This window comes from Budorcas taxicolor, chromosome 17 (genome assembly GCF_023091745.1).
Source record: "Budorcas taxicolor isolate Tak-1 chromosome 17, Takin1.1, whole genome shotgun sequence".
Classification (NCBI taxonomy): Eukaryota; Metazoa; Chordata; class Mammalia; order Artiodactyla; family Bovidae; genus Budorcas; species Budorcas taxicolor.
In genome coordinates this window covers 16,187,037-16,209,707 of record NC_068926.1, presented here as the reverse complement: position 1 = coordinate 16,209,707, position 22,671 = coordinate 16,187,037, and the positions used below count along the sequence as shown (strand labels likewise).

Here is a 22,671-nt window from a genome sequence, read left to right as displayed (position 1 = left end):
ATTTTAGGTGAGCAGAGAGACAAAAGCTAAAAAACAAGGCCAAATCTAGAAATAATGGGTTTCAGACACATGCGTGCGTATTAGTCGCTTCAGTCGCATCTGACTCTTTGCAACTCTATGGACCGTAGCCCACCAGGCTCCTCTGTCCATGGGATTCTCCAGGAAAGAACACTGGAGTGGGTAGTTATTCCCTTCTCCAGGGATCTTCCTGACTCAGGGATCAAACCTGTGTGTCTTATGTCTCCTGCATTGGCAGGCAGGTTCTTTGCCACTAGTTCCACCTGGGAAGCCCCTGGGTATCAGGTAGGGCAAGGTTAATGGTAGCCCTGGGAGGAAGATTCCATATAAATGCTGTGTCTTCCTTTGTCTCTAGTAGCAGCAGTCTTAAAGGCACCAAGGGTATTCACACAAAGGGCAAAGATACATCTTCAGATGTAATCATCATAGTGTCCAGTGAACTATGACCCAAAGTAAGTGACTGATCTTGGTACCTTCCAGATGTATGAGAAATGATTGGACCGCCTGACTCCAGACAAACTGCCAGGGAAGAACAAAGCAACCTTTTCTCACGTCAAGGAAACCTTGTTTGTTTAAATCCTGCCAGTCTGAGAACAATGTCATAAAACCTTCCAGTCTTGCTCTTAGCCAAACAGCAAAGGAAATGCATCAACTGCTACCCTGGTTAAACTTCTCATTTCAGAGCACAAAGTTGAAAGCTTGAAGTAAATTCTGCTAAGACAGTTTCCAGGAACTAAATCCATTAATCAAACAAGCTCCGTATAGGTGGAAGCAAAAAAAAAAATTGAACCAGGGCTTATGCTGGAACAGGAAGAGTCATGTGTTCACATTCCTTGGGCTTATTTTGCCTTTTGACCCCTCAAAACTATAATCTCAGGACTCTGATCTACAAACATGCTGAAACTGAAGAATAAGTTCATAGGTTATGAGTCAACAAGCAACCCCAAATCACCAATACATCTACAACAGAGAGCTCTTGTCATTTAAATTTTGTCCACTATCTATGATTGAGAAGAGAGGGGTGGTGGAGAGTGAATTGATAAAAGCTTGATTAGAACACCAAGAGGACAGAAAATGAAATGCATTTCTATCTTGAAGTGCACTAGGTGACTGAGTAGTTTCCTAGTTAAGTTCAAGGCCAATGGAATACAGTGTACCCTTAGAAAATTATTTCTACAAATCCATCAAAGTCTAAAGTAAATAGATTCAACTTATAAGTGCTGAGTAAGTAGGCAAGAGGGCCTTGCTTCCCCAGTGGCTCAGTGGGTAAAGAATCTTCCTGCAATGCAGGAGACACAGGAGACATGGGTTCGATTCCTGGGTCAGGAAGATCTCCTGCAGAAGGAAATGGCAACCCACTCTGGTATTCTTGCCTGGAGAATTCCACAGACAGAGGAGCCTGGTGGGCTACAGTCCAAAAGATCACAAAGACTCAGATATGACTGAGTGACTAAGGTAGGCAAGTAACCAACCATAATAAAAAACAATACTATTTCCCATCCTATTCTATATTTATATGCCTCACATTTCCCATAAGGGAGATATGAATCTTTTTTTTTAATTTCTTTTGGTCTATCCCAGATTCTCTGTGGGTATGAGTATCATCAGATATATGAGAATGTGAAATATTTTTTCAATTGTGATTATGAATACATGGCAACTGTTTCTGCATAAGGTACAATTCCATAGTAAATATTTAAGAGATACCGAAGGGATTGATTTCATGAAATTATCTCACAATATTGCTAATTTGTATCTGATAAAACCTAACATTTTGTGTAAAGGGTGACCGCAAAAAATGTATCTGTACAGATTTAAGATTGGCGATTCTTTCTCCTGGAAAAAATAGAAGCAGTGCAGAATCATGATTCAGGGGACAAGGTACTCAACTTGGACCACCAGGGTCTGAATCCAGGCCTGGCCACTGGACTTGGCATGAAAGTACATGTAACATCAACTGTCTACCTCTTTATCCATTAAATGGGTAGAACTACTCCTATGAATGTTGCAAGGGTGAAATGATAAAGGCACCATCTTCAAAATAATTTTGGCACATATGGAGCAACTCCAAATTGTTGGCTACTATTTTTGAAAAGATGGGAACAAGCATTAAGTCATTTTGACATATGATCTGATGTCTGTCCACTCACCCACATTTCTCATGCTCTTCCTTTTCTCTTTTTTCTTAAATTGTTTTTTATTGGGGTATAGTTGCTTTACAACATAACATTAGTTTCTGCTAAACAGCAAAGTGTTGTTTGTATATATCCCCTCTTTTTTGGATTTCCTTCCCATTTAGGTCACCACAGAGCATTAAGTAAGAGTTCTCTGAGCTACACAGTTATCTGCTTTATGCACAGTATCAATAATATATCTTTAATATAATTCTCCAAGCCAGGCTTCAGCAATACATCAACTGTGAGCTTCCAGATGTTCAAGCTGGTTTCAGAAAAGGCAGAGGAACCAGAGATCAAAATGCCAACATCCACTGGATCATGGAAAAAGCAAGAGAGTTCCAGAAAAACATCTATTTCTGCTTTGTGACTATGCCAAAGCCTTTGACTGTGTGGATCACAATCAACTGTGGAAAATTCTGAAAGAAATGGGAATACCAGACCACCTGACCTGCCTCTTGAGAAACCTGTATACAGGTCAGGAAGCAACAGTTAGAACTGGACGTGGAACAACAGACTGGTTCCAAATAGGAAAAGGAGTACGTCAAGGCTGTATACTGTCACCCTGCTTATTTAACTTATATGCAGAGGACATCATGAGAAACTCTGGTCTGGAAGAAGCACAAGCTGGAATCAAGATTGCCGGGAGAAATATCAATAACCTCAGATATGTAGATGACACCACCCTTATGGCAGAAAGTGAAGAGGAACTAAAGAGCCTCTTGATGAAAGTGAAAGAGGAGAGTGAAAAAGTCGGCTTAAAGGTCAACATTCAGAAAATGAAGATCATGGCATCACTTCATGGTAAATAGTTGGGGAAACAGTGGAAACAGTGCCAGACTTTATTTTTTGGGGCTCCAAAATCACTGCAGATGATGACTGCAGCCATGAAATCAAAAACGCTTACTCCTTGGAAGAAAAGTTATGACCAACCTAGATAGCATATTCAAAAGCAGAGACATTACTTTGCCAACAAAGGTCCGTCTAGTCAAGGCTATGGTTTTTCCAGTGGTCATGTATGGATGTGAGAGTTGGACTGTGAAGAAAGCTGAGTGCTGAAGAATTGATGCTTTTGAACTGTGGTGTTGGAGAAGACTCTTGAGAGTCCCTTGGACTGTAAGGAGATCCAACCAGTCCATTCTGAAGGAGATCAGCCCTGGTGTTCATTGGAAGGATTGATGTTGAAGCTGAAACTCCAATACTTTGTCCAACTGATGCGAAGAACTGACTCATTTGAAAACACCCTGATGCTGGGAAAGATTGAGGGTGGGAGGAGAAGGAGACGACAGAGGATTAGATGGTTGGATGGGATTACTGACTTGATGGACATGGGTTTGGGTGAACTCCGGGAGTTGGTGATGGACAGAGGCCTGGCATGCTGCGGTTCATGGGGTCGCAAAGAGTTGGACACGACTGAGTGACTGAACTGAACTGAATATATAATAAAAATATAATATATAATATATATTATATATATGTGTGTGTGTTAATCCCAATTCATCCCACCCCCACCTTTCCTCCTTGGTTTCCACATGTTTGTTCTCTATGCCTGTCTTCTCTCCCATTTCTGAGGATGAACTATTTGTTCTCTGGCTAAGACCGACTCCTCTATCTGTATACACCAGATCATCCCTACTCTCACTACTGAAAGGCATCACTCAAGCAGTTCCCTCCCCTGCCTCTGACATCATCAATATTTCTTTGTTACTGGATTGTTCCCATTAGGACACATGGCTATCATCCCATCTTTAAAAAATAATCCTTTCTTGACCTTACTTCCCTCTATAGCTTCCACCCTATTGCTCTGCTTCCTTACATGCTGAAGGTCCTCAGAGGCTTGTTCATACATGCTGTCTCCAGTTCCTTTTCTTCTTTTCCCCTTACCCTCCTCTACTGAGGCTTCAATCTCTGTGTATTCTAGTATAGCTACTCTCATCAGCATCATGAGTGTCTTCCATGCTGCTAAATCCAAAGTTGCTTCTCAGTCATCATTTCCCTTACCTACCAGCAGCACTGGGCAGATGGATCCCTCCTTTGTTGAATACCTTCTAACCCTAGATTTCAGGATGTCATACTTGTTAACCTCCTAAGTCACCGGTCACTCCTTATCCGACTTTGATGTTGGCTCCTCTGCTTGTTAACATCAGGTTGTCCCCATTTGTGATCTGTAGGTCATTTCTCTTTTCTCTGAAAACTCAATTTTTTTTTTTTGGCTGACATTATTCAGTTTCATGGCTTTAAATTACCTGCTAGCAATTCCCAATTTTAGACCATGTATCTGACCCTCTCTCCTGAATTTCAGATTTTTATATCTAACTGCATACTTGATATTTCCATGGTAAACTTGAGATACTCGAAGAGAACATGTCCCTATTCCTGACTACAAAACTTGTTCTTTCCAGAGTCCTTGCCAGCTAGTCCACAGCCACCCCATCCTTCAGCTCTTTCCTGACTTCTCCCTTCTCTCACTTTCCCACCCAAACCATCAGAAAACTCTGTTGGCACCACTTTCAAAGTAAGTACAGAACCCAGCTACTTTTCATCATGTCCAGGCTACTTTTCTTAGTCCAGGCTACTACCATCATGTCTCAATTAGAGAATTATATTAGCTTTCTAACTAGTCTATACCTGGTTCTATCCTTATCTACAGTCTAGTCGGAACGTAACAGCCTGGGTGTTAAAATCTGTCAAGTCAGGTTAGTCCTCTGCTCAAAACCCTCCAACTGCTTCTGGATTTTCTCAGAGTAATAGTCAAAGTCAATACAAAGGCTTTAAATTATTTAAACTCATCTTCTACTCTCTCCCCTTCACTTTTCATATTCAAACCAAATGAGCTGCTTTGCTGTTGTCTGATTGTGGAAAGCACATATGCCTCAAGGCTTTTGCATTAGCTGTTTTCAATACCCAATATACCCTTACCCTAGGTTCCCATATGGCTCATTCCCTTACCTCCTTGTGTCTTTGTTCGAACATCAACTTTTCAATGAAGCTTGCTCTTAAATGTCAGTATTCTGAAACCCTTTCACTTCGCTCTGTATTTTTCCACATAATGTCACTTTTAACATATTAGGCAATGTCTTTCTTTCTTATGGTATATTTTATGTCGGGAGACATTTAAAGAATATAAAATCCAGGAGGTCAGGTGTTTTGTCCATTTTGTTCGTTACTATATCCTGGTGTCTAGAATAGTGCCTGACATGGAGTAGATGCTCAACCAAAATATGCTGAATGACTGAAAAGAAAGAAAAAAAATTCACAAATAATGTGGCACCTTATTATCATAGAGCTTCGGAACTGGAAGAGATCTTAAAAACTACAGATGATCTTTATTTTACCAATGAAGAAAATGAGGCCCAGAGAATTTAAGTGACTTGCCAAAGGTCATGTAGCCAAATAAATAAATTGTGGACTTGGCAAGTACAATATCTTGGTTCTGAGTCAAGTGTTATTTTGTTATATCATAAGTCACTGCACAGTTTTTAAGGGAAATAACATTAGTTTTCTGAGAAAACTGAATGTTCAAAACGTTAAAATGTACCATTATAATTAGAATTCTAAGTTTATAATATGTTATCTTTTTTATTTTTACCAAATATTTTTAAAATTTGTAAGTGTACTTTACAAGTTGTTTTGCTTGCTGGCCTGAGTTTTAAAGCCCCTCATTCATTGATTTTTTTCTTCCCAATGAAATTCTAAATATTCATGTGCAGAAATTCATTGAATCCAGGAGTATTAATATATAAACCTGTTGATGAAAATGATGCTCTGCACTGGCATATTTATACTCTACAAAGTGAAATAGACTCGTTACACATTATAAAACCACTGAAATAATTCTCATGTTAAGTGCAAGTTCTGAGGATATGAAGATTTTCAGGCATGTATACATAAATACTATAGTAGGAAACGGCAACCCACTGCAATATTCTTGCCTGGGAAATCGCATGGGCAGAGGAGCCTGGCGGGCTACAATCCATGGGGTTGCAAAGAGTCAGATATGACTGAGCACAGCACAGCAGCAGCATGAATATGCGCATACAGTGAAGACAGTCACCCAGAAACACTGAGAAACTAAGCATTTCTTGTCTTGTAGCAGTGCAGATCAGGGTGATTCAGCCTTTACTCCACAGTGTTGGCCTCTGAATTATGTTAGGCTCTGGAGATTCAGAGGGAAAAAAAAAACAACTTGGCATATTCCCTCATAGAGCCAAGTCTAGTAGGGGAGATAACATTTAAAATAGTGTTTCCAATAAATCAGAAATACAGAGCCTGCAAACCAGTGGCCCAGGAATAGCTTCATTTGACCCTCAAATGTATTTTATTTGGCCTTCCTCCTATTGTAATGATTAAAAAAAAAAAAACCCTATCATCAACTTTAAAAAATTGGGATATTTTATACAAAAATTCAGATTCACTTGATAAATCAGAAGCTATGGTAACTTTAGATCCACGTTCCCATGTGGGAATGAATGATTGGCTGGAGCTGGAGTGGTGGCCCTCTTTTGAAGGAATATATTCTTCCTAGTTTGTTCCAGTGTCCATCAGTTTCAGCTGGCTCATTCAGGTGAACTTGATCATTATCATGCATGATGTCTGTGGGACTATGTACCTGCAATCCTTGTAGAAAGCATGATTCTGTAACTTGCAGAATTCAATAAAAATATAAAATTGTGAGACTGCTGCTTAAAAAGCAGTAAGCAAGCTTTTGTCTTTCTTCCTCATTAGTATTTCTCTGAGCTTTCATGGTGATTTCCATTTCCTCTTTTGTGTCACAGTCCTTTGGGCATGGTGATTGCCTGTGTGCAGATCTTCAAAGGCACCTAGCCTGAGTCTGCCTCTCCAGCACTTGCACCCAGGCCCCTTGGTAGGTATGGGTGGGAATGGGAGATGGTCACTGGGCCGGGATAAGGACGGGGAAGCTGGGCAGGCACTGGAGAACCAGGGGGGCAGAACTAGAGATGAAGTAAGTCTCCATGTCCCAGACACAGCCTTCTCCACACGACTGGACTTTATTCACAACAACACAGCTAACATTATTAAAAAGGCGTGACAACCACAGAGCTTAAACCCATGGCACAGGCCCTGCTGAGAGGAATCTGTGCACTTGCCCTGCTCCCATGCTTGCAATGCCAGCTGTTGCCTGAAAGATCAGAAAAGACGCCTCAGCGGATAAAAAGTTTGAGCCTGTGGATGGTAGAGATGGGCAATCCTTTGAAAGCCCCGCACTGAAAAGCATAAGATGAGATCTCAAAAGAGTCCAGGGTGACTGGATACGAAAGGATGAAGCAGGATGAGATGAAGAAGGTGACCGAGCACCACGGGGAGACAGGTGGGAGTCTGGGAGTAGAGGGCCTTGTAAGATGGGGAGAAACATAGCAACAAGTGAAGCATTAGCTATGACCACCTGGAAACCCATTAATCAAATATTAATGGCAAACATAAAAGTAAACTCACATGCCAAACTGCTCTTAAAATTTTATACTTATGGCTGATTCATGTTGTATGGCAGAAACAAACACAGGATTGTAAAGGAATCATCCTCCAATTAAAAAAAAATTATTAAAGGTAAAAAATTAAGCATTCCTTTTCACCAGTTATTCTGCACACCCAAATCTTTTCAACAAATTCAATCAGTAATCACTCTGCCTGGATGGGAATCCTTGCTCGGATATCTACCAGCTCTGTGATCTTAGAAGCAGTGCTCAACTTTATCATCTATAAAATGGGAATAAAAACAATATCCCCTGTAAGTTTGTTGCAAGATTGAAGGGAGGGATGGATAGAAAGTTTAGCAAAGTATATGTCACTAACATTTATATGTAAACTATAAATGTTAGTGCAGTCAGTTTTAACTATTAAAGTGATTATTTCCTCTCTTTGGCTACCTTTGTTTAGCATCCAAGTTGCATTTGATTTTCATCCGTAGGTGCTTCCAGCTCCTCAGTTGAAGGCAGTTTCCATGCCCCAAGGCTCAACAAGATAGATTTTGCTCATCTTTTTCTATTCTTTCTCTTTTCATTTTCTCCAGTTTCATCTATCTATCTATCTATCTGCTGATGACTCCCAAATGTATACTTCCTCTTCTATGTTCTTTATCTTGCAGAAGCGGTCTTTGGAAAATCTCTGTGTGTCTTCTTTCAAATACAACTGTTTATCCACCAGACGTCAAGAACACTCACTGAATGTGTTTCTAGATACAGTGCATGGTATAGGATAGATATTCAAATAATATCTGTTGAATGAATGAAGGGATCTTCCACTTTGTTTTCAACTAACGTGTATTTGGTGTGTCTCTTCCATAAGGCTTAATGCCATGAACTATTTTAGATATAGTAGTGTCAACTGATTAATTGTTCTAGTCATTAATTATTTCCAGTGTATGAGGAAGATAGTTACTATGGCTAACCAAAGATACAAGATAAAGCATGGGAGATTTGCTTAAAACAAACAAACAAAAAGCCTTGGAAAGTGAAGTCGCTCAGTCGTGTCCAACTCTTTGCGACTCCATGGACTGTAGCCTACCAGGCTACTCTGTCCATGGGATTTTCCAGGCAAGAGTACTGGAGTGGATTGTCATTTCCTTCTCCAGCAGATCTTCCCAACCCAGGGATCGAACCCAGGTCTCCTGCATTGTAGACAGATGCTTTTACTGTCTGAGCCATTTGTCCCTATTTGGAGGATGGAGCGCCTTTTTCAGATGACTTATCTTTGGCATTAGCAAGCTATGGATTATAAATGATAATAAATTATTGAAATAAAATAAGTGCTTGGTAGTTATCAGACAGTTTTGTTTCAGACAACTTTGTTAACTGGAGGCAGCCGGAAATACAGTAAAAGACGTGGGAGGAAAAGTGAATTCTCAGGTCCCATAAGGAGTGTGTCTGAAAGTTAAAGGAAAATGATGACTTGGGAAAGGACATGAAACTAACCACTAGTAAGGGAACTAAGTCTGTGATGTGCCTGATGTTTACCACCTTTGTATGAAGAAAAAGTGATGACCTGAAGGCAAACTGGGCTCATTAGGAAAACTATGTCAGGGGAACTTCACCTCCTTTTTGGCAGAACTTATAGCTGGGTAGATGAGGAAAAAAAAGTATTCAATGACATAGGGTATTATTGGCCATTCACAGGGCACTTCATGATACCCTTGTGCAAGACAGAGAAATACAGGCCATACAATGACATGAATGGATCAACGTATAGCTAGATGAACACATGTTCCCAGAGTAGAGATTAACTAGTGTATTTCAATGCATGCAATTCTTTTCTGTAATGTGCCTCAAGGATCTATATTTATCTCTGCTTTCTCATCATTTTAATCTGTTGCTTCTGTGAGTAGATAGGAAATGTTTACAATATGTGAATAAAATAAACCTTAGTAGGGCAGTTCAGTTCAGTTCAGTTCAGTCGCTTAGTCATGTCCAACTCTTTGCGACCCCATGAATCGCAGCATGCCAGGCCTCCCTGTCCATCACCATTTCCCGGAGTTCACTCAGACTCACGTCCATCGAGTCGGTGATGCCATCCAGCCATCTCATCCTCGGTCGTCCCCTTCTTCTCTGGCCCCCAATCCCTCCCAGCATCAGAGTCTTCTCCAATGAGTCAACTCTTCGCATCAGGTGGCCAAAGTACTGGAGCTTCAGCTTTAGCATCATTCCTTCCAAAGAAATCCCAGGGTTGATCTCCTTCAGAATGGACAGTAGGGCAGTAGGCATATGGTTTTTCCAGTACTCATGTATGGATGTGAGAGTTGGACTGTGAAGAAAGCTGAGTGCCGAAGAATTGATGCTTTTGAACTGTGGTGTTGGAGAAGACTCTTGAGAGTCCCTTGGACTGCAAGGAGATCCAACCAGTCCATTCTAAGGGAGATCAGTCCTGGGTGTTCTTTGGAAGGACTGATGCTAAAGCTGAAACTCCAGTACTTTGACCACCTCATGCGAAGAGTTGACTCATTGGAACAGACCCTGATGCTGGGAGGGATTGGAGGCAGGAGGAGAAGGGGATGACAGAGGATGAGATGGCTGGATGGCATCACCGACTAGATGGACGTGAGTTTGAATGAATTCCGGGAGTTGGTGATGGACAGGGAGGCTTGGCATGCTGCGGTTCATGGGGTCGCAAAGAGTCAGACACAGCTGAGGGATTGAACTGAACTGAACTGAGGCATGATGGATGAAAGAAACAGGTATTTGTCAGCGTGTACTCAAAATGTATTATATTACAGTCATGGGTTTAGATATCAATCTCTTCGGTAGAATTGAGACAGATCGGGTCTTAATCTTCTTGTGCCCCTAATATTTCAAAATGTCCAGTTCAGAGTGATGCTTAAATATTACTTGAATTTTGAGAAGCCTGAGGGGTAAGTCCAATTTAGCAAGGTTTATGGATTTCAATGGAGTTATTAGTGAAAGTGAAAGTTGCTCAATCATGTCCAGCTCTTTGTGACTCCATGGACTGTACAGTCCAGAGAATTCTCTAGGCCAGAATACTGGAGTGGGTAGCCTTTCCCTTCTCCAGGGGACTTTCCCAACCCAGGGATCGAACCTAGGTCTCCCGCATTGCAGGTGGATTCTTTACCAGCTGAGCTGCAAGGGAATAGCTAATAAAAACTTAAATATCATTAATAGAATAGTATGTAAAAGTAGGGAGGCAGTCCTGTGTTACACTGTACTTTATGCTATACCGTTGAAAAGTAAAAAGTGAAAGTGTTAGTTACTCAATCATGTCTCTTTGCGACCCCATGGACTGTAGCCCACCAGGCTCCTCTGTCTATGGAATTCTCCAGGCAAGAATACTGGAGAGTGTTGCCATTTCCTTCTCCAAGGGATCTTCCAAACCCAGGGATCAAACCCAGGTCTCCTGCATTGCAGGCAAATTCATTACCAACTGAGCCACCTGCTTATAAGGATGTTTAAATGTACAAAAATTAGAGGACAATCTTGTTTGTTAAGAAAAAATATGAATATACATCAGCATGAGAGTTTGGAACGGTTATTCTATTACTTGCTCAAAGAATGTACAGAAAGATTTTTTCTTCTCTCAGCACTATCTGCAGGAATCCTGAAAAGAAATTTATGAAGTAAGATATAGTACAAAATTCTAGACCTAAAATAAAAAACCTCCAAAACTACAGGTTTAAAACATTATTAAACTGATACACTGTAAAGAGAAAAATCTACAAGTTGAAAAGGGAAACATCTGCAGTTTTAGAGGAACATTTAAAAATGAATAAATGTAGCACCAATTCAGAAGACCATCTGTTTAACCAACAAAGAAACATGAATTATGATTATAATGTAAAAATATAAGATGATGGTAAAGAAAGAAAAGTGGACTATCATAAGGTTAATTATGAGATTTCAAAACATATCCCAATATAAAACACAACAGTCAAAAGCACATGAACAAAATTTGATTAAATTGATTGATTAGTTGATCAGAAATTGACAATTATTTTATTGAATAAAATATCTGCAGAACTGAATTATAAGGAAAAAACTACTCTAATGTTAGGAAAACAATCACTCATAGATGATGTGGCAAGAAATGCCTATCAGTATTTAGCACATCACATATAACAATAAACTCTAGATGACTCAAATCACTCACTAAATCAATTTATTAATTAACTGTAAAATGAAAATAATGTAATGACTTTTCCACCACAGCTATGGACTGAGGATAAATGCGGTGTTATTGAAGACATGGATTTCATTATCAAAAATATTATTTTGAAATACAGTATTAGGTTACATAATGTGCATACGCATGCATGTTGAGTCATGTCTGACTCTCTTCATCCCCGTGGACTGTAGCCCACCAGGCTCCTCTGTCAGTGAAATTTTCCAGACAAGAACACTGGAGTGGGCTGCCATTTCCTACTCCAGGGGAATCTTCCTGATTCAGAGATCAAACCCGCATCTCTTGAGTCTCCTGCACTGGCAGGTGGATTCTTTACCGCTGCACCATAATATCAAGACACAAATAATGAGAAGCTACAATATGATAATTTTTGTCCAAAATGGCATGAAATCACTGAAAATTTCTAAGGCTGGTAAGATAAAAGAATGCTTCTAGGTACTGTGATTCAGAGTACCTATTGTTACAAAGAACCATTAAAACATCCCCACCCAACTAAATGTTGGTTTCTAAATGCTATTCTCCAAAAAAGAAACCAGAGTTCCTTGGAAAATAGCTGAACCACAAGCTGGGGCAAATACAGATGAACCTAGGGCAAGTTTTTTTTTTTATGAAACCAGAGAATAAGAGAGTGGATAAAATGTAAAAGTAAGAAAGTGAGAAACTAAATACATAGTCTATGGCAAGAGAAGCTACCAAAAGGACACCAAGAGCTCCTAATAGCTAGCCCTTGAACAATTTGAGTCCCAAATAAATAATAACATAAGAGGCATATAAACCAAAGGATAAAATACGTATTCATGAGTCCACACTGATATCAAGTCATTGTATAAATAAATACATGGGAGAGAAGGAGTAAGTCTTCCTTATAAAATAATTCCACTTACAGGACAATTTCTGAGATGTAGTTTAAGGTTTTCATGTTCAAAGATGCTTACATGTTAAATGCAGCATTATAATATTAATCAAATACCTAAAAGAGTGGTTTCTCTTTTGATGAAATAGTTTATCATCATTATCATCTCATTATTTCCAGACAATGTTTGTGAGGAAATACTCATAATATAATGACATGCAGTATATCAAGATGTACATCTATATTTATACTGTGTACAGCAGTTTGGTTACAGTGTATGTGTGTGTGTAAACATATATTCAAAATGTGTGGCTAACAGAAATAAAATGAAAATTGTGCATAATCCTATTTCTTTTTCTTCTCAAATGTTTAAAATGATTTTTTTCTAATAAAATTTTTAAATGCAGTTAAATTGAGAACATGTCATTAGTGAATGTATATCTCAAGATGGTTTTAGAAAAGGCAGAGGAACCAGAGATCAAATTGCCAACATCCGCTGGATCACCGAAAAAGCAAGAGAGTTCCAGAAATCATCTATTTCTGCTTTATTGACTATGCCAAAGCCTTTGACTGTGTGGATCACAATCAACTGTGGAAAATTCTGAAAGAGATGGGAATACAAGACCACCTGAACTGCCTCTTGAGAAACCTGTACACAGGTCAGGAAGCAACCGTTAGAACTGGACATGGAACAACAGACTGGTTCCAAATAGGAAAAGGAGTACATCAAGGCTGTATATTGTCACCCTGCTTATTTAACTTACATGCACAGCATCATGAGAAACGCTGGTCTGGAAGAAGCACAAGCTGGAATCAAGATTGCCAGGAGAAATATCAATAATGTCAGCTATGCAGATGATACCACCCTTATGGCAGAAAGTGAAGAACTAAAGAGCCTCTTGATGAAAGTGAAAGAGGAGAGTGAAAAAGCTGGCTTAAAGCTCAACATTTCGAAAACTAAGATCATGGCATCTGGTCCCATCACTTCATGGCAAATAGTTGGGGAAACAGTGGAAACAGTGGGTGACTTTATTTTGGGGGGCTCCAATAGCACTGCAGACGGTGACTGCAGCCATGAAATTAAAAGATGTTTACTCCTTGGAAGGAAAGTTATGACCAACCTAGACAGCATATTAAAAAGCAGACATTACTTTGTCAGCAAAGGTCTGTCTAGTCAAGGCAATAGTTTTTCTAGTAGTCATGTATGGATATGAGCGTTGGACTATAAAGAAAGCTGAGTACTGAAGAATTGATGCTTTTGAACTGTGGTGTTGGAGAAGACTCTTGAGAGTCCCTTGGACTGCAAGGAGGTCCAACCAGTCCATCCTAAAGGAGATCAGTCCTGGGTCTTCATTGGAAGAACTGATGTTGAAGCTGAAACTCCAGTACTTTGGCCACCTGATGCGAAGAGCTGACTCATTGGAAAAGACTCTGATGCTGAGAAAGATTGAAGGCAGGAGGAGAAGGGGACGACAGAGGATGAGATGGCTTAATGGCATCACTGACTCAATGGACATGAGTTTGGGTGGACCCCGGGAGTTGGTTATGGACAAGGGAGGCCTGGCATGTTGCGGTTCATGGGGTGGCAAAGAGCTAGACACAACTGAGCAACTGAACTGAACTGACCCCAGATATCTTTTTTCTGAAATAGTTAAGGGGACAGTATGTGTAAACTGCAAGTTTAGCTTGTTTGCTTTATAGTTCGGAAAGCCATTATTAATTTCTCTGTTGCACTGTTTAATGTGATGAAGTTCAGGGTAGGAACTAAAAGTGCATTTTTCCTAAATTAAGAGGAAGATTAAAATAAATTAATAATAATTATTATTTTTATTATTTAATAAAAATAAATTTTACTTCAATAACTTAACAATCCCACCTAAATATGCAATAACATCCATCACATATTTTATATATTTTAAGTATACTTGAGCACACATTTATTTGTAATACATCACATTTATATTTGTTAATCATCTCTTTAATGAACCAATATCTTTACCAAAACAGTCTATTGTGCATTCTATGCACAATCATCCAACACATAAAATGTTAACAGCTTTAACTTTAGAATTATTTGATAATACTATATTATCTAATACTAAGTAATACATTATCCAGTACTAAATAACTTTCAGATCAAAGTATGTATTTCATTTTATAAATTTAAACAGTGTCTTATCTCCTAAAAAACATTTATAACTCAAAAAAGAATGAATGAAATAAACATGTAAAATATGATATTAATAAAATTAATAAATAATGGAATAAATTATAGGACACTGTGTTATAATTCTACTCCAACCATCCACAAAACTGATGTAGTTATTAATTCACTTTAGGAGCAAATTCTACATGGTTTTTAGGCTATATGCAAAGAATATTTTACATTCAAATGAAGGTGATTCATGTAATTTTACAGATGACTTACCTACCAAATATTTTTACTTTTTAAATGGAAACTGATTGTACAGATATGATCTTCTGATAAAATACAAGATATGAATAAATGCATAATTTCCAATACTTTGGAACTCTGTTCTCATCAATAAGCGTTTTCGGGAACATCAAAAATTGTGGCAAAATCCAGTATCCCTTAACCTCTTAATCTTACTCTGCTCTAAGTGTCCTCAACACTTAATGGACAGAACAAATCACTAATATGGATTCTGCTTCTTTACCTCATTTTCCAGAGCACAGCACAGTGCCTGGCTCATCGCTGACGGTCAATAAATATTCAATTAAAGAAAACTGAAGTATACTATTTCTTTTTGACATAAATTATGACAGGTTTTCATTTTGATTCATGTGAAGTTATAAATCTGGACCAGCTTCATTAATAAAATTGATATTATTAAAAAAGAAAATCCCCATATACAGTTAAATCAAGTAGAACATAAAAAAAAAAATCAGTGTAAACTTTCCACCTAAGTGAATGTAATATGGAGGATGAGAACCATCTACAATAAGAAAACTTTAGAAAGCCACTGTTGATGAATGTGATTTAGAAATGGTTCTCCTGTTAATCAGGTGATGAAAGATTGATGTTTCCTGTAATTAAACTCCTGATGAAAATGTGAGTAATAAAAAAATCAGGAAAACAAATTAAGAAAACAATTTAATTTGATAGGCAGCCATATTTTCTTATACTCATTTTCCTTAAGGAAAAGGGAAAGTAGATTTCAGAAGAGGGTAGGGCAACACTTTTTATCTCCAAACACTCAAGAATCTGGCTGGAATGACTCTAGGAGCAAGTCTTTCTAGAATAGAGAAGTGCAGATATCTGTCTTAGTTTTTGTTGTCAAAATTAATGAAATTAACAAAAAAATTTTAACAAAAAAGCCATATTTGCTAGTCAACCTCGTAATAAGACACCTTTGAAAGTATCCACCTCTGTCTCTATACATACTATATGTGTGTGTGTGTGTGTCTCTATATGTGTGTATGTGTGTGTGTGTGTCTACAGTGACACACCCATATGTGTATGCATATGTATGCATCAGTATATCTGCCTATACATGTATCTATGAAAATTTAAGCTTCATGAAAATATGTCTTTGGAATAACACACAAACACATTCTTCTTATATGGAATTAAGACTTCTTTATGTTTTTGAAATAATTCACCAATTCACTCCCTCAGAATAAGGTGAAAAGCATTTAACCATATGACCTTCTTTTCAGAAGCCTTTTTAAGATGCTGCATTCTGATAGTCCTCAAAGTTTCTAACCATTTTCAGATGCTTGTTTTTCTTCCCAATAAAATTTTGGAGGAATGTGTATAAAAGTAGATTAAACTATATCAGACTCTTTAAAAGAAAACACTGCTCTCCTTTCAAGAGGGATTTTATGTAGTAAAAAAAAAAAAAAAAAATGAGCATTGCAAGCAGTTCTGAAAACACAACCGAGATGCAATTTGATAAATAGCTTTCCATCACCCCAGCCAGAGCAGTGGAAAAGCACACTATCAGCACTTTCATCAAAAGCACTATTGACTCCTCTTTTTTCTATCTCATTTTATCTTGGCTTTCTCATTTTGTTTACTCAGTCAATGACTGGAAAAAAAAATGATTCCTTACCCTTTGGATGAGTTATGATGGAGTCCTCTGGAGAAGAGTCCTTTTCTACATCTTTGCTGCTGGCGCTGCTTCCCTCGCCACCGCTCTCTCTTTCGATCAGTTTATCCACCATCGCAATAATGCAGTTCAGGCTCTTCCCCACACTGGCCCACACCCTGTCCTGAAAAGAGCATGAGTATCACCATGGATCTTTATTGCAAAACCAAGATGAGGCAAAATCCGATGAATCCACTTGAGAACAGCAGGAAGGGGAACAATCATGAAGACTGAGTGACTCCAATACCCCCATTCCTTTGGCCAAATTATGCATAGACAAGAAATCCATTTTCTCTTAATAAAGCATACATCAAGTGTTATGATCTTTCTATTTAGGTCATTGTTTTTGCCCTGTCATAAAGCAATGAGGAACTATCGTACAACGTGGATCCCTAATCGAGCACAAATTACATTTTACACTGGAGATATCTATTTTATTTATCAATAATTAGTATGAAAGCAAAGATTCACCAATATTTTAAAATAATGACTGCCGCTTGCATTCAAATTTCTTGTTTTTCTTTTTATCGTGATAATATAGACATAACGCAAAGCTGACCATTTTAACCATTTTTAAGCATACCGTTCAGTGGCATTCAGTATTGATACATTCACACTGGTGTGCAGCCATCATCACCATCCGGCTCCAGCAATTTTCCATCTTCCTAAGCTGAAAATTTGTACCCTGTAACATGCATTGTTCATTCATCCTTTCACCCAACCCTGGCAACCACCATTGTACTTTTTGTTGCTATGAATTTGACGACTTTAAGAATTAGGAGTTCTTAAAGCGTGGTCTTCAGATCATCCTAACAGAATGACCTAGAGAATTAAAATGCATATCCGTGGGTGTCACCAAGTCAACCAGAACAGTTTCAGATGAACAGATACACACTACGTATAAAACAAATTATCAACAAAGACCAACTGTATAGCACAGGGAACTCTACTCAGTATTCTGCAACAGCCTACATGGGGAAAAAATCTGAAAAGAATGGATATATGTATAACTGAATCACTCTGCTGTATAACTGGAACTAACAAAACACTGTAAATCAGCTCTATCCCAATATAAAATAAAAATTAAATAAAAAAAAAAAGAACCATCAGGAACACGAAGTTGAAATTTCAATAAACTCTTTAGGTGCTCAGAAATGAGGTGGTTTTCCAGTGGGAGTCCAATGACCCAATGACATGGTTTCTACAAAAGTTCTTGCTAAATTTATTGCAATTTGGCAAAATCACATCCTATCCTTGCTGGCTTTCCTAGATAAATCATACTTGCTTTTCATAACCCTCTATCGTGAGTACAAAATATGCTGTAATCACAAGTAACCATAGCAATTTTTTCTCTAAACACAGATCATTCCTCCTAAGAATTAAAGCTGATAAATCCATAAATTATATCATCTTCTGCCTAGTACCTGAAAAAATGAAGCAGAAATCTTGAGACCTAAAAAGCTCATCACTTCCAGGAGGCAACGCTGGAGAAATGTCAGCAAGCTGAGTCTGTGACATCACTCACTGAGATTTGGTGAGGAGTTTATATTCCAGATCATATAACCAAACTGTGCTACGCTATGCTACGCTTAGTTGCTCAGTCGTATCTGACTCTTTGTGACCTCATGGACTGTAGCTCGTCAGGCCCCTTTGTCCATGCGATTTTCCAGGTAAGAATACTGGAGTGGGAAGCCATGCCCTCCTCCAGGAGATCTCCCCAACCCAGGGACAGAACCCAGGTCACCCACATTGCAGGCAGATTATTTATCATCTGAGCCACCAGGGAAGCCCAAGAATACTGGAGTGGGTAGCCTATCCCTTCTCTAGAGGATCTTCCTGACCCAGGAATTGAACCGGGTCTCCTGCATTGCAGGTGGATTCTTAACAAGGTAGCTTTATCAGCTACCAGGGAAGCCCATTACCAAAGAAATGGCCCCTATTCTGAATATGCCTTAATCACCACCATCAACCTTATTTTTCAGATTGTAAGTTGAAAAATGAAGCAAGTCTCCAGCTAATACTGTGGACAAACTCTGTTACCGAGGAAAAAAGGAGGAAAGAATTGCTCTTAATTTTTACATTAGCTCTGTAGAGGAGATAGGCTTTCAACTCTCTTCCTGTTACTCATGATGAGAGAAACTTTATGTTTTGATCAAAGATGAGTAGTAGCGCATGCTGTCTTTCTTATGTAAAGGCATATAAAGGACGGATCAACTTCTCTTAATCACATCTTTCAAGAGCACGAACAGAAGGGTATGTAAGAGGATGCTTTTACATTCTACACCTAGCCATTGTTCTTCTTCCTTTATAGATATCTCAGGTTATACAGTTCTGCTGTGAGAAAAGTCTCCTTTGCAGCCAGTACAGAGATCTTCACTGGCACGAAGAGCATACTGAAGTGTGTTCATTGATTAAGATCAATAATCATATAGTAAATGGTTGTGTTGTGTGTGGCACACAGTCTTAAAACACTTAAATGGGTGGAGGACACACAAACTGGGAGGATGTTTGGGGGGTAAGAAATAGAGCAGTTGCTTACGTAACACTAACACATGATTCATGCATGATCATATACTCTGTGGAAGCACATTCAGCAGCAGACTCTGAGCAGACGCATACTGTTCTTTTTCTTTTGGAGAGTAGATCCTGCCAGGCTGGTGGTGAGAGAACCCTGAGCTTTGCCAGACACTGCTTCCTTCTCTTTTAAGGCATCAACAAAGTAGATTAAAGTCACTGCTTTATACTGCTGTCTCTCATACTAGACTGTGAGTTATCTGAGAGGAGAAGGAAATGGCAACCCACTCCAGTATTCTTGCCTGAAAAATCCCATGGACGGAGGAGCCTGGTGGGCTATAGTCCAAAGGGCTGCAAAGAGCTGGACATGACTGAGGGACGAAGCACAAATGTGTCCTAAGTGTATCGCAGAAGGCCTGGAAGAAAGGCAGACAGGGAACAAAATGGGGAGGAAGAGAGAGGACTCCAATCCAGAGGCAGATTGGGGATTGCTACTTCCAGTAGCTGATTTAACCTGCAAAAACCACCACATAATATTATTGACTCAGATTTTAGAGACGAGGAAACTTCTGGTAAGAGATACTGAATAACATTCAATATTAAAATGGTAGAGGTAGACGAGAAATTCCATTTGATTCCAAAGACTTGATTCATTCATGATTTCCCACAGAATTCTGGTATCCAGTAGGAATCCCTCTTCATGAAATCACCAGAAATTTGGGGACAAGCTTCGGGGCAGGAAGGGTCAGGTACACGTGCATGTCACCTCATAAGACTAAGATTAGGTTTCAGTTATCTGAGGCTTTAAAATGAGCCCAATGGCAACTTCTGAACTAAGAGACGATTCTACAAAAAAGGCAGGCTGGTCCCATGTATCCTTAAGTCTGAAATCAACAATACCATGTAATTAGGGGTGCAGCAATCACTTGACTAAAGGACCAATCAGTCTGGGTCAAAGGACATAAGTGGCAAACATTAACAGAGGACAACATTAGTAACAAGGCCCCAAATCCATTCGTGGGCCCAGGATATGAAATAGGGAGTGGACCATAGGGAGGGAAGGTGATAATTCACTTCTTAGAAGATAATTAAGAAATATTATTAATTACCAGCAAGATAATTATTTTGGAGCTAGGATGCTAACAATGAGTAGGAAACATTTTTGAAGATGTACCTCGAGTATCTGATTTCTCTTCTAACCAAGCCATTCTCCATCATGTCTCTGAGAAAGCATATGCACCGAGGAAAATAACCAGCAAAAATCCGTTCTCATTTTGGTGACTTTTTATTCACAAGGCCAGTCCATGTGGGGGATTCTTTTTGTTTAGACTGCTGGTATGGCTGGGAGGTACTTCACTTTCTTCCCCACTAAAATCATGAAGAGGATTGCCTGCTTGGCAGGGAGAAGACAGTGGAAGCATGAAGACTGGCTTCCCACCTTCCCCCTCCCCATTTTCAGGCAAGAGAAATATGATCTGCCTCCAGATTTTGTTTACCCCCTCAGCTATATGACAGGTTTAGAAACACACACACACACCGACAACCTATCAGAAAAGTAGATGGCTGGACCTTCCTTCTTCTCCCCTCCAATAGCAGTCATTAGCCTGCTATGAAGACAGTAACTGAACATTGGTGTGTTAAAGTCTAACCTTTATTGAATGGAGCTTAATGGTGTCCTTGACCTTAATAACACCTTCAGAAAAACCCAACTTCTAGAAGGTAAAGTAGCTATCAACTTCTGCTCAGCAATGAGGGAAAAAGTCGGTGGGGAACAAGCAATACTATTTATTCCATTCTGAGTCAGCTTCTGATCTTGGTTCTTATTTATTTCTGGGTTAGGACCTAAGCTAACCTGCAGGTCAAAGCCAGTGGCAATGGATGCACACATCTGAAGGATGGAGACATGAGTAGCCAGGGAGCTATTACAACTGGCGAGAGAACCATGAGGGTAGGGAATATGGTGCTTACTCAGCATGTCACACATTTATGAGCTCAAGAGAAATCTTGATTACTTTGGATCAGCAGTTAACTTAAAAAAAAAAAAACTCGTTCAGCAATCCTTAGCTGATTAACTTTTCTAGGGATGACCTGATCAGCAAGAATGTAAAGGCTAAACTAGAGTTGATATGGGGACCCTGTTATATCTTTATCTCCATGCATAATTTGCCACTGGTCACTATGAATTTCTGAGCACTTTGATTAGAACCAGTTAGAAAATTAACAAGACCAATCTCATCTTTACAAAGAAGCTTCAGTCTGTCCTTGAGTTGACTGAGAGTAATCTGCACTCTACAAGCCTGGTTCCTCCACACTGCAAAACTTTGTTCATTCCATAGTTTGGTAACTCTCCTTTCTGAATCCTGGTGTTGCGCATATAATACTTTATGGTTCAAAATGGCACATTCATGGCCCAAGCTACATACTACACATATACCTACACACATGTATATAAACACCATGTCCATGACATACATATCATGTCCACTAAAATCAGCCAGATATGTGACATCCATCAGAATTGAGATGCCCCCAACCTTTGCTTCTTATTCATCCTCCTGCTTAATTTCATCCACCTACTCATGCAATAATCCCTGACCTCGGTTTCCCAATGGCCACACTGCTGGCCTTAGCCTGAAATTCAGTGCCTAGCTACACAAGTGATTCAGATGGTCAGTCACTGTTTCTCCAATAGGTGACCTCTCCAAAGTCCCTGGTTTGGATCTTGCCCAGACCTACTGATTAGCTCTCACATGATGCAGCCTACACACAAGAGCCACATTTATCTTCGCTGATAACCAGGCTTGTGCCATCACTCTTCTGATCAAAAGCAGGCTGAGTACTGCAGCAAGTATTTTCTCTTCTCTCAACTTGGAGCTTGTAGTTGAGTCAACCAAGATCCTAACGCTACACATTTCTCTTTAGTTTTCATAATGAAACCTTCATCCAGGTCAGCCTCCTTGCTGCCCTAGAAACGTGCTGCTGATTAGCTCAACATATATTTTCTGGGCATAGGATAGCTGCCTGCCGAGTGCTGAATATCGAAGATATGAAGGAAACCTCGGAGGAACTAGTGTTTCTAACTTGACACGTGCTGCTTTTTATGCTTCGAGGGCCTTCTCCTTTACCTTCTGTCAATCCAAATTCTCACCTTTTCAGGTTCCGCATATCTAAGAACTGTTCCTGCTAGTCTCTCTCTGCTTAATGAATCTTTTCTTTTTAATACACAGTGGGCTCTGTAAGGGAAATGACTATTATTTATTAACTCTTTTCTTCTCAGGGCCTAGTACTCATCACGCATGCACGCTAAGTTGCTTCAGTTGTGTCTGATTCTTTGTGACCCCATGGACTGCAGCCGGCC

General features: G+C 39.3%; 1 protein-coding gene across 1 annotated transcript in view; it reads right to left on the bottom strand.

Moving 5' to 3' along the window:
* The window catches only part of INPP4B (inositol polyphosphate-4-phosphatase type II B), a 723,258-nt gene that overhangs the window by 107,263 nt on the left and 593,324 nt on the right, over positions 1–22,671 (bottom strand). The window contains exon 17 of the mRNA XM_052654320.1: positions 16,764–16,923. Coding sequence (XP_052510280.1) covers positions 16,764–16,923 — 160 coding nt within the window. The remainder of the gene's footprint in view (positions 1–16,763; positions 16,924–22,671) is intronic.